Source organism: Ahaetulla prasina, chromosome 1 (assembly GCF_028640845.1).
Source record: "Ahaetulla prasina isolate Xishuangbanna chromosome 1, ASM2864084v1, whole genome shotgun sequence".
NCBI classification, from domain to species: domain Eukaryota; kingdom Metazoa; phylum Chordata; class Lepidosauria; order Squamata; family Colubridae; genus Ahaetulla; species Ahaetulla prasina.
In genome coordinates this window covers 166,886,954-166,904,704 of record NC_080539.1, presented here as the reverse complement: position 1 = coordinate 166,904,704, position 17,751 = coordinate 166,886,954, and the positions used below count along the sequence as shown (strand labels likewise).

At 43.5% G+C, this 17,751-nt stretch overlaps 1 protein-coding gene across 3 annotated transcripts in view; it reads left to right on the top strand.

The window, feature by feature from the left end:
- Positions 1–10,221, top strand: part of RANBP17 (RAN binding protein 17) — a 225,166-nt gene extending 214,945 nt beyond the window's left edge. For all 3 annotated transcript variants that reach the window (XM_058180874.1, XM_058180853.1, XM_058180863.1), the window contains exons 27-28: positions 2,097–2,224; positions 9,375–10,221. In XM_058180874.1, the coding sequence (XP_058036857.1) occupies positions 2,097–2,224; positions 9,375–9,471 (225 nt within the window). In that variant the 3' untranslated portion in view covers positions 9,472–10,221. The remainder of the gene's footprint in view (positions 1–2,096; positions 2,225–9,374) is intronic.
- The last annotated feature ends 7,530 nt before the right edge of the window (positions 10,222–17,751 follow it).

Here is a 17,751-nt window from a genome sequence, read left to right as displayed (position 1 = left end):
AGTGCATTACTGCTTTGGAGAATGAATTGTCTATACAATAAGATGGTGCTGGGAAAATATAAGACACTAAGATTAGCAGCAGCCGCATACATTAAAATTCAAACTGAAATCCCAGCTCTGGTAGGAAACTAATAGAAGAAGAAAATATATCAAGTATAGAAGCGCCGTCTCATCATTCACCTGTGCTGAAGGATCCAATTTTAACCATATCCAATAGCACTGTCATTCATCTTCTTGGTGTATTATTGTGATTTAAATCCAAGCTCCATACGAGAAGCAGTTCTTTTAAAATGATTGAGAGGGAATAAGGGCAAATTCAGTGTTTAGAAAAAGTTTATGACATCACAATATTATCCTTTACAGATGGAAGCAATATTTCCTACTTTGGGAGGAAAACTAATCATTTTCTATCTGCCCTGAGTCACTGCATCATTATAAAAGGTGGAAATAAGTAGTCTTATGCATTCCCAATCTTGTTCTTGGCAACAGTTTTGTTTAGCCAATGTCTCTGATTTATAGTATTAAATATTAGCCTGGCTCTATATTAATTATGTGGTTTTGATTTTAGCAGCTTTAGTGTAAGAAGGAATTAAATATTTCACAAAGAAATATAGCCGTGCAATCATGAATACTAAGAAATATGAGACTAGCACAATTTTCCTTCTTCTGGAACAATATTGCATTCTAATGATCATGGAGCAGGTTCATTGTAAAATGTATCTGTATGGCATTATTTATCTACAAATCCTAAGCAGATTCTGAGTTTGCCTGGTTTAAGAATGCAGTGCGGGGATGGAAGATTTTAAGAAATCCATTTATTGAAGATATGCGTGACAACCAGCAACAAATATGCTACATGCTTGTAACAGTCACTGCTATGTTTCCTTAAAAACCCAGCCATATGGTAATTGGAGCCAGTTTATTTCAGTTTTGTTGCAAAATTAGATGCTATTTGGAAATACGTCTTTCTCAAGCCAGTGGCATTTTCGTGGAAGTACATTGCTTGATTTCCTTCTGGAAAATGTGCAGTGACAGGGGGGAACTCTGCAATAGATTATATAATGAACTTTTCCATTTACATTGCTGACTTTAGTTTATGGAAATTTATGTTCAACTGGAGCACAACATGTTGATGATGTGCTTGGTTTTTGGAATTGTTATTATTGCTATTCCAGCCCATGTGCTAATTTTAAAAATTTCTAATCTAGAAATATTCTAGGATATTATTTCTGGATTCAGATTAGTAAATCTTTGCTCTTTTTTTTTAAACTAAGTACAATTACAAGAAGTCACTAAAAGGGGATAAAATGAAATTAGAGAAGTGCTAAAAGTTCCTATGTAGCCTGTGTGCTATAGAGAAGTGGTACTGAACCGTTCCAGTTCTGCAGATCTGAGGCGGGGGAGAAGGGGATGGTTTCACTTGCACAAATGGAGCTTTATACTTGCGCGGTCCGGTTTCCAACAAGCTGCAGCCTGGTACCAGGCCACAGGCCCTGGAGTTGGGCACTCCTGGTTTTATTATTGGGCTGATACAGAGGAAATTTGGGTGCTGAATCTGCCTTCGGGCCATTCCCCCTTAACTCAAGCTACTGCAGAGGAAGGTTGTATGAGGAATAAGTAGATCTTATATCTGCTTAGATAGAAATACATACCAAATAAAAAGAATGCTCCTGCTATTCTCCTGCTATTCCTATTATTTAATGCGTTACATAAACCATCTTTTAAAATTCTGCCTCTGACTTGGTGTATTTCGATTTTTGTATGACTTAAATGCAACTAGCACTTTCTGGACTGTGCTCCATTAATCTTGTCCTTTTTGCCCTGTTGGCACTGAGATACAAGGGACCTACATATTTTCTCAAGCTGTTGTTTTAATGTGGCTTAATAGGTGAAAAATATCTATGTGAATGTCCCAGTGCTGTAAGTTGGATTAAATCATCATCTTTCCCGCCATAGAACAGTATCGTCTTGAAAGGCAGTGGAAATTAGGCAATCATTCTCCTCAAACTGAACTGCTTTGTAGTCAGGGTTTGACAATCACTGATCCGCTAAATTCAGTCATTTTTATTGTATTATTCTGCCCATTGTCTTGTCAGTACTTCAGTGAATTAAGGGCAAGTTTGATAAACAGCCAGCCTTCTGAAAAGCAAGAGTTCCTTCATCAGTGCTTTAGAAACCTAATGGAAGGAGTCGAGCAAAACCTGCTGGTAAAAAACAGAGACAGGTGAGCCAAACAAATATCTAAAGGTAAAATGATAAAATTTAACATGCATTAACTTTCATTTTGGGGGGGGAGGTTATATAACATACGTTAAAAGCTATAAATTCAGGTATGTTTTATTACTTATTGCATTTATATTCTGCATTTTCTTGGAAAGCTTAAGGCACTGTCTTGCGATTTGGGGGAGTGGGATTTCACCTACTTCCTTCCACAGAAGAAATGCTGTGATGTCGATTAGCCTGAGAAAGGGATGCCTAAAGTCATTCCAGGGAGCTTCATGGACAACTGAGAAATATTTCCTCAAGAGCAGGGGTGTCAAACTCAAGGCCCGTGGGCCGAATTCAGGCTGTGGGGTGTTTAGGTCTGGCCTGCAGTGCCACCCTGGAAACAGCATACTGGCCCACAATGCCTCTGGCAGCTAAAACGGAGTTCAGGAGAGCTGCGCGCGGCCCTCCCAGGGCTACAGGACGTTGAGCTGGCCACAGCCACCCCAGCCACGCCCACTCGCCTCCCTGAGGTTAAACATGCAGCCCTCAATAAAATCGAGTTTGACACCCCTGCTCAAGAGGATATATACTTCTGTATTGCTGTTTCTAGAATGGGGTCTTTAAGCCTATTTAAAACATCTTTATTGTTCCTAAAATACTTGTAAAACAATATAAATGAATTCATGAATGGCAAGGGGAAATGTCTTCAACACCTACAGGTGCTTCTCAACTTACAACTGTAATTAAGCCCTGAGTTATAGTTATAAGTTATTGCAGTTGTTAGTCATCATATGACTGGACTGTGTTTTTCAGCATTTTTTGTGGCAGTCGTTAAGCAAATCCATTAACCTAGTAGACAGGTGTTGCCGGAAGCCAAAAGTAAACCCCAAACCTGGCAAAAACCCTCAAAAATCATGGTCAGGATGCTGCAAATAGCCATATAGGTCAGCAGTCACGTGACCAAGAGGGGCTGCAGCCATTGTAATTGTAAAATTGGGCCATAAGTAGCTTTTGAAAGGTCTGTCATAACTTCAAGCAGTCACAAGTCAAGGACTACCTGTGCTTAAAAGAGTATAGGCTCCTCAACATTTTGGAGGGGAGAGATGTGGGGGCAGAGATGTATTCCAGAGCAGGGGTCTCCAACCTTGGCAACTTTAAGCAAAACTGGCTGGGGCTTTCTGGGAGTTGAAGTCCTCCAGGCTTAAAGTTGCCAAGGTTGGAGATCCCTGTTCCAGAGGACTGGCATTACCAGCAAGAAGATCTGACTTCAAGTGATTCTGACAAAATGTAGCAAAGCCTCTTCTGAAGAACTTGGTGATTGAACCAGGTCTTTGATAGCGAAAGAAATCAGACAGGTGTTCTCTGAAGCCTTATTTATTAAAAAAAACAAAGCCATGGCCTGGCTAGGCAAATTGTTGACAGTCATTGATGTATATGGGCATAATCAGCTACCTAGACCAGCTTCATCTTCTGAACCATATAGATTTAATATAGCATGAGATTGCAAGAACATCCGTGAGGTAGATAAACAGTCCGTATTCAGGGAAGGATATATTAGCCAAATCTGGAAGTAGGTATTTCTGCCTTAAGGTCACTAGGATCTTCTATAATGACTCCAGGAGCCAGAATGGGACAACTCGCCACAGCCAACTCAACATGGCCAACTTTCTGCAGGACAACTCACCATGGGACAACTTGCCACAGGACAATTCAACAAATACAAAAGTTAAATTAATTTCAACAGAACCATGGCCAATAATAACAAAATAAAGAAAATCAATCCAGAAATAACAAGAGTTACAATAATTTCAACAAAAATATGGTCACCATTAATAAAACTGAAACGATTAATACAACGTTGAATTGTCCTGTGTCAAATTATCCTGCGGCAAGTTGGCCACAGCAACTTGTCTTAGAACCTCCAGTACCATCCCCGAAACTTTATATCAGTGATGGTTAACCTTTTTGCCATCATGTGCCGGGGGGGGGGAGCGTGTGTGGCCACACCCATAATTCTGTGTGCCCCACTCATGCGCGTGCAACACCATTCCCCCCACTCCTGGCACGCAATGGTCTGGTAGGCCTGTTTTTCTCTCTCACGTGGCTCCAGAGCCTTTCCAGGAGTTGGGGGGGGAAACGGCTTTCTCCACCCCTCCGGAGGCCAAAAAAACCCATTTGCCAACTTCTAGTCCGGAAGTTGGCAAACGGGCCATTTTTGGCCTCTGGAGGAGCTCCAGGGGGGAGGTGGGGAAGTCCGTTTTCGCCCCTCCCCCCGACTCCTAGAGAGGCTCTGGAGCTAGGTGAGAGAAAAACGAGCCTTCCCCACCACCCCCCAAGGCCTTCCGGAGGCAGGAAACAGCGTGCCCACTGATATGGCTACGCGTGCCATCCTTTCTAAAGGCATGCAACTATTTAAGATAAGTCTATTTAACTATTTAAAATAAGGAAATCCAATTTCCTAATTCCGGTATTCATCCACCTGTAAGATCTCTTATCAGTATCTCATTTCATTGGTCCAGTCACTTTACCTAGAGACTTGATTCAGAATATGGACATCTCCTTTTATTCTACAGGACATGCATATGGGGAAAATATTACATTTTTAAAAAGTAAACCCCATGTGATTTCTCATTCTTTCATATTACATATTTATTATTATTATTCTGAGTCCTTAACACTTTTCTGTAAAGCAGCTTCCCAGAAGTTATATGACCTATTTTTATTGTTCTCATAATATTTTAATGCAAGTGATAACATCGAAAAGGTGAACCGCATTGGCACACAGCAGGTAATGTAAGAAGTCACTTATAAGATGAGTGATCATCCGGAAGTAACTCCTTTTTTTGACAAGCAATGTTACTTTGCTAAAATATTTCATTCTCTTTCGAAGTTAAGTTCCCCCAATCCAGAGCCTTCCAGAAGAACATCTGAATAATCTCTGGCCATTGACTATAGTACCTCAAACATATGAAAGTGGTAGCTCAAAACATCTGGAGGCCATCTAGGTATCCGCACCTGCCATAGAAGTGATACAATGATAGCCTGGGAAGCGGCACTAACATTAAATAGCTGAAAATTTGTTTCCAACGGTGTAATAGAGCAGGGGTCTCCAACCTTAGTAACTTTAAGGCTTGTGGACTTCAACTCCCAGAGCTCCTCAGCCGAAGTCCACAAACCTTAAAGTTACTAAGGTTGGAGACTCCTGTAATAGAGGGTTGATGACACCAAAGTCTAGTTTTTAGTTATGGAGAGAAAATGTATTAAATACATAAGGAGCAATCATATGGATTCAATTGAATCAGTTTAATTTGAATCTAGGTGTCAAGAAAGATAAGCATATACCCAAGAAAGCACATTCTCTCATAACCCTTTTCAGTTCTCTCAGTCTGAGGAACAGAAAGAAAATGTTTCAACCTTATTGTATCACCAGAAAATTCTGTTTTATGCTGTGCTTTTATTTTGTGAGATATTCTGAGACCTTGTCCTGGGAAATAGAATAAAAATATAAATAACATATATATTAGTATTATTTTTTTAAAAAAATAAAACCCTATTGAAACAAAAAATATAACTCAGACCATGATGCTAAGGGTGTTCCGGAAACAATGAGACAACTATGGCTGGTGTGAAAAGATGTTGTGCCAGTATCAGTAACTGGTAATTTCTTATCATTTTATAATAGATGCCAAAAAAGACATCTGTATCTTTGTTTTTGGAATTCTGACATTTTTTGTTTGAGGGAACAGATTATATTATTCTAAACTATTTAACAGGAAAGCTATTTTACATGTTACTCTTAGATTTTTAAATAAGGGTTTTTTAAGGGGGGGGAGGGATGTGACAGGTGGGGGAGAAAACCCGTCGGGGAGGGAGCCAGTCCCCGGGCTTGGTCGCGGCATTACAACATCTGGTCTGAAGGCAGAGGGGGAGGGGTTCGTTTCAGGTTTAGAGGGTCGTTCAATCTGTACGGTAAGTGGGAGAGGCAGATATGGCGGAGGGGGGGCCGTATCGAGTGTTGGGAGCACGTGCTCGCTGTTTGAAAGCGATCATGTGCTCCGGCCCCCCAGTCCCTACCCGTTCCTCGGGCGGCCATGATCCTCAGAGCCTGGGTTTTCGATTGATGTTATGTAGTGCTCGGTCCGTGGTTAATAAAGCTCCCCTGATTTGTGATCTTATTCAGGGGGAGTCCGCGGACCTTATGGGCTTTACGGAGACCTGGTTGGGCCCAGAGGGGGGGTCCCCCTGGTCGAGTTGTGCCCTCCAGGTTTCCGAGCATTCCATCAACAGAGGGCCCAAGGTAGGGGTGGCGGGGTGGCGGTTGTTATTAGGGAAGATCTAGAGCCTAGGGAGGCCACTGTTCCTCAGATTGCCGGTTGTGAATCCCTCTTTGTGAGGTGGGGTCATAGGAATCAGCTGAGCTTGTTGATCATGTACCTGGCTCCTTGCTGCGTGACTACAGCCCTACCTGAGTTGCTGGAGGTACTTGCCGGGGTGGCAGTTGAGACCCCCAGACTTATAGTCATGGGGGATTTCAACTTGCCATCGACCGGCTTGTCATCGACTGCAGCTCGGGAGTTCCAGGCTTCCATGACGGCCTTGGACCTGATTCAAGTAAATGATGGCCCTACGCACATGGGGGGAGGCACGCTGGACCTACTTTATATCTCTGGACAGTGGTTAAATGATCTGGAATTAGATGATTTAGTGACAGAACCGGTGTCATGGTCAGATCATTTCCTCCTTCGCCTGGACTTCCGAACCGCCACCCACCACCGCAGGGAGACGGAGCCAATACGTTGGTTCCGTCCCAAGTGCCTGATGGACCCTGAGAGGTTCCTGACGGAGTTTGGGCCATTTCCTGAGGATCTGGCCCACGGCACGGCTGAAGAACTAGTTGCGGCCTGGGAACAGGCCGCGGCTGGGGCTTTGGACCGTGTTGTGCCTTTGCGGCCTCTGACCCGGCGCAGATCTCGTCCGGCCCCTTGGTTCTCCGAGGGGCTGAGGAAGATGAAACGCCGGAGAAGACGCCTAGAGAGTACTTGGAGGTCCAGTCATTCCGAAGCTGATCGGACACTAGTTAGGTCCTATTCTAGGACCTACCTAGTGGCAATGAGGGAGGCGAGGCGTTCCTAGCTTCCACCCTCATTGCATCAGCAGATAACTGCCCGGCCGCCCTGTTTCGGGTGACCCGCTCTCTCCTTCATCAGGAGGTGCGGGATGACCCTTTGCAGGGACGTGCAGAGGAGTTTAGTGGTTATCTATACGATAAAATCGCTCAGCTCCAGGATGGTCTGGACCGAAACTGGGATGATCCAAGCGAGAGGGAGGAGGCACGTCTTGTTGAGTCTGTTTGGGATGAGTTTGATCTTGTGACTCCCGAGGACGTGGACAGGTTGTTGGGGAGGCTCCACGCCACCACATGTTTACTGGACCCGTGTCCTTCCTGGCTGGTGCTGGCCACTCAGGAGGTGACACGAGGCTGGCTCCAGGGGATCATCAACGCTTCTTTGTTGGAAGGGGTTTTCCCTGCCACCTTGAAAGAGGCGGTGGTGAGACCCCTCCTCAAGAAGCCCTCCCTAGACCCAGCTATTTTGGGTAATTATCGTCCAGTCTCCAACCTTTGCTTCGTTGCGAAGGTTGTAGAGAGTGCTGTGGCGCGGCAGCTACCCCAATACCTGGATGAAGATGTCTATCTAGACCCGTTCCAGTCCGGCTTCCGACCTGGATACAGCACGGAGACAGCTTTGGTTGCGTTGGTGGATGATCTCTGGAGGGCCAGGGACAGGGGTTATTCCTCTGCCCTGGTCCTATTAGACCTCTCAGCGGCTTTTGATACCATCGACCATGGTATCTTGCTGCGCCGGCTGGGGGGATTGGGAGTGGGAGGCACCGTTTATCGGTGGTTCTCCTCCTATCTCTCCAACCGGTCGCAGACGGTGTTGACAGGGGGGCAGAGGTCGGCCGCGAGGTGCCTCACATGTGGGGTGCCACAGGGGTCGATTCTCTCGCCCCTTCTGTTCAACATCTATATGAAGCCGCTGGGTGAGATCATCAGTGGCTTTGGGGTGAGATACCAGCTGTACGCTGACGACACTCAGCTGTACTTTTCCACCCCAGGCCAACCCAACGAAGCTGTTGAAGTGCTGTCCCGGTGTTTGGAAGCCGTACGGGTCTGGATGGGGAGGAACAGGCTCAAGGTTAATCCTCCAAGACGGAGTGGCTGTGGATGCCGGCACCCCGATTCAGTCAGCTGCAGCAGCGGCTGACTGTTGGAGGCGAGTTATTGGCCCCAAAGGATAGGGTGCGCAACTTGAGTGTCCTCCTGGATGGACGGCTGTCGTTTGAAGATCATTTGACGGCCGTCTCCAGGAGGGCCTTTCACGAGGTTCGCCTGGTTCGTCAGTTGCGCCCCTTCCTTGATCGGGATGCCTTGTGCACAGTCACCCATGCGCTCGTTACCTCCCGCTTGGATTATTGTAATGCTCTCTACATGGGGCTCCCCTTGAGGTGCACCCGGAGGCTTCAGTTAGTTCAGAATGCAGCTGCGCGGGTGATAGAGGGAGCTTCACGTAGCTCCCACGTAACACCACTCCTGCGCAGACTGCACTGGCTGCCTGTGGTCTTCCGGGTGCACTTTAAGGTGTTTGTTACTACCTTTAAAGCGCTCCATGGCTTAGGGCCTGGGTACTTACGGGACCGCCTGCTGTTACCTCATGCCTCCCACTGACCCGTACGCTCACACAGAGAGGGACTTCTCAGGGTGCCGTCCGCCAAGCAATGTCGGCTGGCGGCCCCCAGGGCTAGATCCTTCTCTGTGGGGGCTTCTACCCTCTGGAACGAGCTTCCCCCGGGCTTACGCCAAATACCTGACCTTCGGACCTTCCGCCACGAATTAAAAACATACTTATTTATTCGCGCGGGGCTGGCTTAAATTTTTATTGGTTTTAAATTTTATTGGTTTTAAATTTTTTACTAGTAATTTTTAGTGGGTTTTAGTTTATGTTCCAAAGTTTTAGGCCAATTATGTAATAAGTTTTTTAATTCGTATTTTAATTGTATATTACATTGTTTTACTTGGCTGTACACCGCCCTGAGTCCTTCGGGAGAAGGGTGGTATAAAAATTGAATAAATAATAAATAATAATAATAATACTCTTTGATTACAGGTTCACCCAGAATATGTCCATCTTCCGCAAAGATATGGCTGACACCTTGCGTTGTGAGGGTGTATCAGAATCAAGCAGTACAGAAATGATGAGCTGATGCAGAGCTGGAAATATGTTTAAATAATAATGAACAAACCTTGAAGTTGGGCATCATTCTATATTGCTGGATAGATTTTGATTTTCATAAAAAATATTTTTTAAAAACTGCCTTTTTGTATCTTGGGCATAAATGTAAGGATTCGTAACACTGGAAACAATCTAAACTCTAATGTGACATAAAGAACCATGTTGCATTTCCTTATCCAGATTTCTAACTCTTTTTCATAGTTACATGGTGCAGAAACATAAATTAACCAAAGAACAAAATAATATATGTATTTCTCTCCTTTGAAACTGTAGCTGTTGAGATTTTCATTTCCAAAATCCAATTAATGCAGTTTCCCAAAATTTCTTTGAAGGGCAGTGATGATATCATCCATTTCTCTCATACTTTTATTCAAGCCTTCGGAATGACTGGAAGGATAATTTTGCAACTAGCTGACTATGTGTACCCTCTTTTTTTTAAAAAAAAATGTTCATCTTAAACACATTGTCAATAAGAAAAATACTAACAGAAAAAATTTCTTGGCCTAAATAAAAGTAAATGTGCTGAAATTGGTACTTTATAAAACTTACAAATGGGAATACATTTCTTTAGTAGAATATTAATAAAATGATGTTTCACACGCATGAATCTCAGATATTTCATTCTCAGAAAAATGTCGTATGTGTTTTAAATGGTAAAACATTGTATGAACTGGCTGTAAATTATTTTCTACTGTAAACAGCTACCCAATAAGCATGTAACACTCTTTTAGCTCACTAAAATACTTCATTTGTGTGCCAGAATATGTACTTTTCTATGTTAAGCTCTACCTTAGGGGAGGTTAACTGAAAACAAGTAGAACAACTCATTTCTCGTAATTCAAGAGCCGTGGTATTAATTATTGATGAAATGCCCAAATGGCATGAAAGTGTGATGGCAAAAGAACAATTTTAGGGGCTGGCATCAATTGTTTAAACTCAAAAGCTGGATTAACACTATTCTTGTAGAGTGTTTTGTAGAGCCTCTTCACATCAGTAGCAAAGCACAGTTTGGAAAACAATAGAAACAATTTATGGAATGATACAGTAATAAGCTATACATTGTGTGGGAAGCAGTGCAACTTCCTTTCATTTAATTAAATTACTATCACAGGCAACCTATCTTACTCCACATAAGTAGAACCTCCACTTTTCCACCTGTTCTTGTATAAAAGATGAATTGCCCTCCAGTAATTCATGCTGGGTTTTTTTTCCGTTATTTTGAGGAGATCACACATATCCTTTGACTTTGAAAGGGTTATTTTTCTTTTCACCTGAGAAATTAGCCTTAAGTAGCCAATTCTTATGAAAACATTCCCTCATATGGAATGTTTTCTACTAATAGATATTATTGGAGTCTGTAGAGTTGATGAATTTGCATGTAGCATCTCTTTGCATTTTAAGAAAGTGGCCTTTTTATATCTTATTTTATATCTTGGGCATCACTTTGGATTTTAAGAAATGTTCCTTTAATTCCACTAATTTGTGCTTGAGAAGTATTACAATCTGCAAAGTGGCATGGTTTCATGTTCCACAAAAAACACTGACATTTAAGCTTAGCAGTTGAAAGTCAGAATCTGTAAACCTGTCCAATTTTTCTTTCTGATTTTAGGTTATGTTAGACTAACATTGCTTTTACAGTAACATTAGCAGATCAGTATAGTAATTTTAATTCAGCCCTGATTTTGACTTAGACATCAAGTGCTGTTCCAAAATGTTGCTTTTCTTCTTTGGCAATAAATTACATTTAATTTTGCATACATAAATACTTAGGGCTAAAGCAATTAGATCTTCTTGCACCCCTCCTGGAAGAATCAGGGAGGTTGGGAGGGAGCAAGTGAGCTGTTGCTTTGTTTATCCAGCAAGTCATTTCATGCAGTCAAAAACCTTAAGCACTATTGTGCATCAACAAGCACTGAGCAGAGCTGACAGTATGGACTAGAAGCAGGGAGCAGCCTATTTGTAGTCCATGCTGCAAGAAGAACCAAGCCAGATTTCTGTTAATTCTTGGATGCAGTGGATGCATATATTTCTGATAATGAGAAATACGTTGTATGCTAGATCTGTTCATTTGCTTCTATAATTTGGTAGTTTGTAGCCAGTCTGAGAATTGTCTAAAAGGAATGTTGTTGTTTTTTACTGGTCAAGTTTGTAATACAGAGAGCCCACTGATTATGGATGTGTTATAGGCAGGGGAGGTTTATTTTCAGGCCTTTTTAGTTGCCTGGCATTTGCACTGCTATGTTATATTTTAATTGGTTTGCTCTCTGTTGCAGCTCTAGTTTTTCCTGTGCTAGTCTCAGGCTTTGCTGCATTTAATTGATTGTTTCATTGTTTGTTTACGTTGCTTTGATTTGACAGATTTTATTTGCACTTTTATTGTACACTGCTGTGAGAGCTGTTAGCTATGGAATAACTAATATATGTTAGACATTAGAAAATAATGGCCCTAAATATGGCCAATTGAGAAACAAAGACATGGATAACATGGGTAATCTTGTTTTTATTTGGCCATAGGACAAAGCAGAGGGGCTTTATGCTGATGCGAGTTTTGACAAAGAACTGTGGCCAAGTGTTTGTCCTCTGTGCAGTAGCCACACAGATCCAATTTCCAGCAACAGTTTTAAATAATTAAAATTGGAGGTGGGGAGTTTCTTATCATTGACTTGCATTTGTTGTTTTTCGTAGGATCGGACATTGCATGCTTTACATTCTGAACTCATAGTAATTTAGATCAGGGGTGTCCACACTTGGCAACTTTAAGACTTTTGGACCACCTCCCAGAATTCCCCAGCCAGCCGTGCTGGGAGTTGAAGTCCACAAGTCTTAAAAGTTGCCACGGTTTGGAAACTCCTGATATAGATTCACACTCCCTTTTGAGACTTTTGCAAGTTGCTGGCAGCCTGACTTAATGCTGTATGAAAATAGCCTCCTTTGAGTGCCCAGTTTCAATTTTGTTACAAGTTGTGTTTTGTGATACACTGAATTCTGAAATGCAAACCCAGAGAGCTGTATTCTGCCCAATTCTTGGTTTCAGGGTACAAGTTTTTATTTATTTATTTTTTATTTATTTATTTGTCACAACAGTATATATAAGCATAAGCAAGAAATAACTATACGATATATAATCTCACAAAAAACTGGGAAAAACTATTGACTCGAGTATAAGCCTAGGGTGGGAAATGAGGCAGCTACTGGTCAATGTAAAAAATAAAGATAGAGCCAAGTGTTCTATTTCTTAAAGGGAGAGGAAGGTGTAGGGAACCCCACCACGGTCTGATTAATTAAGATGACGACATAATGAGTGCGAAACGTCGAGGCATTCTGATGATTTGCACGCCTTGGGTCTCCTCTCCTATTTAATCTTTAATCTTTCAGGAAAGGCAAAAGATTCGCCGCCGTTCGGCGAGGGATGCTGCTCTGCCTTTTTTTTTGGCTGTGAGTGTGGCCGGGATGGAGGGGGTGCGGTGAAGTAAGATTCAACAGCGGCAGGGAGGAGCTGGCTCTGTGTTTTGTGTGTGTGTAGTATGCGCGTTGGCGCCCTGTTTCCTGGTGCTCTGCTCCCTGACCCCAGTGGCAGTCCTTACTCATTGCACTGTTCTCTTCCTTCTTCGCTTTTCTCTCTCCTCTCTGTCTCTCTCTCTCCTCTTTCTTTCCTTCTCGTTCCCCAGTTCAGAGCTCGGACTGCTCTTATTTTCACTCCCCTTTTCTTTTCTTTCCTTCCTTCCTCCCTCCCTCCCTCCTTCTCTGCCTCTCTTCGTCCCCCCTCCCGGGATCCTTGCGGGTCAAGGTTCTGCCCTGCCACACCAGCCGCCCACCTATGCCAAGGTCTCCCTGGCTTTTTCGCTCTCTGTAAGCAGCGGCTTCTCGGCAGCGTCGCCCCCACCGCGGGCAAGAGGAGGACGAGTGAGAGGGGGGCGAAAATGCCGAACGCCCCCTCCGCCGACCACCGCCGCCGCCGCCATCAAAAAGCGGACCGAAGGGCGCAGGGAAACCCCTCGAATGTGCCGGCAGGGTTGTTCTGTGTTCCTCATGAACGGCGGGTCTCAGCAGCTGGCAAAGGGGCTGCAAAGAGAACCGCCCGTTTCCCCCGTAAGGGACCTTGGTCCTTCCCGCTCGGCGTCTTTCTTTTTCTCCTTCTCCCCCGGAGGACGGGGAAAACTCTCCCAGACCTTCTCGAGATCGCTTCGGATTCAGTCCCTGGCTTTGTCTTTTGAATGGCAAATTCAACCCGTGTCCTTGGTTGGGGAGGGCGAGGGCGGGAGAGGAGGGCGGGAGGGCGAGGGTGAGGGCGAGAGGAGGACGAGTAAGAGGAGGGCGAGAGTGACAAACGCCCCCTCCGCCCCCACCGCGGGCAAGAGGAGGACGAGTGAGAGGGGGGCGAAAATGTCGAACGCCCCCTCCGCCCCCTCCGCCGACCACCGCCGCCATCAAAAAGCGGCGGAAGAAAACGCCGGAGGCCAGCCGCCGCCCCAAAACGAGCCGGCCGAGCTGGCAAAGCATGCCGGCAGCATTTGGGCTCGTCCTGCCGGCCCAGCTGCAAGGGTAGACTCGAGTATAAGCCGAGGGGGCGCTTTTCAGCACAAAAAACGTGCTGAAAAACTCGGCTTATACTCGAGTATATACGGTATATATATATATATAAGCATAAGTATGAAATAACTATATGAATTGGATACAATCAAAGGGAACATTAGGACAGGAATGGTAGGCACGTTGGTGCTCTTATGCACGCCCCTTACAGACCTCTTAGGAATGGGGTGAGGAGGTCAATAGTAGATAGTCTTTGGTTAAAGCTTTGGGGATTTTGGGAAGAGACCACAGAGTCTGGTAGTGCATTCCAGGCATTAACAACTCTGTTACTGAAGTCATATTTTCTGCAATCAAGATTGGAGCGGTTCACATTAAGCTTAAATCTATTGTGTGCTCGTGTATTGTTGCAATTGAAGCTGAAGTAGTCTTCAACAGGAAGGACATTGTAACAGTTGTAAAGTTCCCCAAATCAAAGGTGTTTTTCCTTCCTGCTCCTCTAATTACCTCTAGCTGTAGTGCAAAACCATTCCCTCATGAATCTTCATTGGCTTCAAACATTTTTTATTAAATTATTAAGTATTATAAAATACAAAATATAAAAGTAAACAGGAACATTAAGGAAGGAGGGGAAAGAGGAAGGGGAAGAGGCGAAGGGTAGGAAAAAAGAAAAGAAAAAGAAGCATTGACTTCTGACTCTATTGCAGTAAAATAAAACTTCAAGTCACTTTTCACTTTTTGTTTTTCCATAATAATATAAACAAGTCATTTCTGTAAAAATCTATCAGTAAAACCCGAAGTCAAAGTTACATTCTTTTCCACATCAAGCACAAAATTCAGAAGCAGTCTCCATGTGGAAACAAAAGTACTTACATTCTTTTCTTTAATCATAGTAGTCAGTTTTGCCATTTCAGCCAACTCTATCAACTTCTCTCATGAATCTTCATTGGAAAGGTTGAAATGGGAAAGAATAGAGCTTCTAACTTCTCATTTCTTTCTTATCAGAAGAAAACTCTATGAATATTCACAAATCTGTGAACACAACCTTGTTGGTTTAAGTTCTGAATTTAATGACTTCCTCATTTAATGTTATTTGCTCCCTGTTTCTCAACCTTAGCGAATTGAAGCTGGGTGGACTTCAACTCCCATAATTCCCCAGCCAACAACCCCCTAAGGCAGGGATGGGGAACTATGGCCCTTTGATGACTATGACAAGTCCTAAAGGGGCCATAGTTCCCCACCTCTGCCCTAATGCATTAGAATCCATTCAAGAGATTCACAAAACAGATTCCAAGTAACAGTTAACGTGAAACTTGGTAGACATATTTGGAAGTTTCTCACCCCGTATTGCAAATTGTGAGAATGAAATAGATGATAGGGAAATATACTAGTCTTTAGAGATGGAAGTAAATGTCAATCTCCTTCCCCTTAGCGAATGAATTGATTATTCTAGAAAGCACTCTTTCCAATACCATATATCTTCCATAGCTATGAGCCAGGTTGGGTATAATGAAGGGAAAATAATTGTAATGGAGAATTATTGTAAACGGTAAGAAGTATTGGGCCATAGTACTTTCCTCTGATTTGAGCATCTCAGAACTTAATTGAAACAGTAAATTTAACAAATTGGGATTTTCAACTGGAGAAAAGACATGGTTTGTCCCACTAAGCACCTTAGAGCAACAAGATGAAATCAGACATAAGCCACAAAGAGAAATAGCAAGAATCTTTTGTTTTGTAGCCTAGGGAATACAGTATTACTTGCCTGTCAAGAAAGGAGAATGCAGAGAATGAGGCAAATCTAGTTGCCTTGAGGGAGGGGAAATTCACATTAATATAGTCTGCTTGCATAACAGTGTTTCAGAGGAATTCAACTCTAGGTCCATATTCAGTTGTAGTATCTTCGACTTGTTAATGTTTCATTGTGGTATGTGTTTATGGTGACAGCAAACCTTTTAAACTATCCAGAAATGCCATGCTTCCTTGCCATATTAAAAAATAATGGTGCTGTAGATTTTATGTATCTTAGTTTAGATTGCTGTTAAGAGCAGTGCTTTGATGATATCCTTCTCAAGGTTTACAGAAAAGTGTAATAAAATATGTAAGTTACATTTCTACAAACTCAAGGCCCATCATATATTTATAAGTGTGAGATCTGAACAGTATCACGATAAATAAACTCTAATGGATATCTGCACCATCCACTCTAATGCAGTTTGCCCAACAAAAGTGTTTGAAACAGAGCTCTATTTACTAGAGGAGAAAAATATGGCAAGCGAAAACGTTGTATGAAATACAAAAGAAAAAGGGAACACAGTAATATCATAAATTAGCTTGCTGATGGGTAACTGTTCTTTCATAGAGGTGTACCTCGCTAGACTTGGAAAACAGTTTCTCCCTTAAAATAATTTGTTACGGAGATGCTTGATAGAATGAACTAAATTTTAAACTGGCTTCTATAATAATAATAATTTTTAAAAAGGACCCTATTGAAAAACTTTTCTATTCTTGATGCTACACTGTATCTTACTGCGGTGCTACTAGTTATTTCTATCAAATAGCAAATCTGTGGGGCACCATTGTCCTCCTCTAGCCTAAATAATGTTCTGATTGATCTTTCACTGGTCCTGAAATTGTGGCCATTCCAATTGCTAATATAGACAGCATTTGTGGCAAGATAAATGAAAACCAGGGCCAGCGGATGCTTTCAGTTTAAAAAAGAATTACCTATCACCGTGATGGCAAACCTATGGCACACATGCCCGAAGTGGCACATGGAGCCATGACACCTGGCATTGTCGTGTCCCACTCCTCCACTGACGGCCGGGTCAGGAAAATCCGAATCAGGCTTGCCTCTGCAGCTCTGCCCAAAGTCCTAGCAAAGTCCTCAGAGCAGGCAGGAGACCAGTAAGTGACTTCAGCAAGATAAGTTCGACTTTGCCTGACTCAGAGACTGCCAGAAAGCAGATCCTTTATATAGGCCATGGGGTGTGGCTCCATGATTCAGCACTCATTAAGGCCTGCCCCTCCCTTCCTTCCGTTGCCTCCGCCTATCCAATCTTCTGATGCGAGGGTCACTCCAATCAGCTGTTGGAAGTAAACTTTCCTCAGACTCACATGCTGTGGAGGAGGGGGAGGGGTCTAGTTGCTCCGTTTGCCTGGGCATGGAGCCAGGGCTGGGACCGGGAGGTGCCCCCTCCTCTGCAGCTTGTCTGGGCATGGAGCCAGGACTGGGGCCGGGAGGCATACATTCCTCCGTGTTCGGGAGCAGATAAGCAGACCCTGGCTGCGGTGAGAGCGGACAAGACACAACAGGCATGCATGATGGTGTTCTGGATTTCTGGCGTGCATGCGCATGCAACAATCAGCTGGCTTTCGTGCATGCAGCAGTGCCGGAAACTGGAAGAGCTGGTCTTCCATTTTTCTGCATGATCATGCGCGCTGGCCAGCTGATCGTCGTGCGCGCATGCACACCAGAAATCCAGAGGACTAGCTGGTCTGTGCGCACTGGAAACCAGAAGTTCATTTTCGGGCGTGCAAATGCACCCTGGGCAGCTCTTCTTCCAGGTTGTGGCCCAGATGAACTTGCGTACGAGTGCTGAAAAGGTTTGCCATCACTGACCATATGCTCTTCCAAGTATTCTTTTTCTTATTTTTGCAACTATTAAATCTCAAGCAGAAAGCAGCTCATACAGGTGACAGACACTTAGTCCAGTAGGAGAGG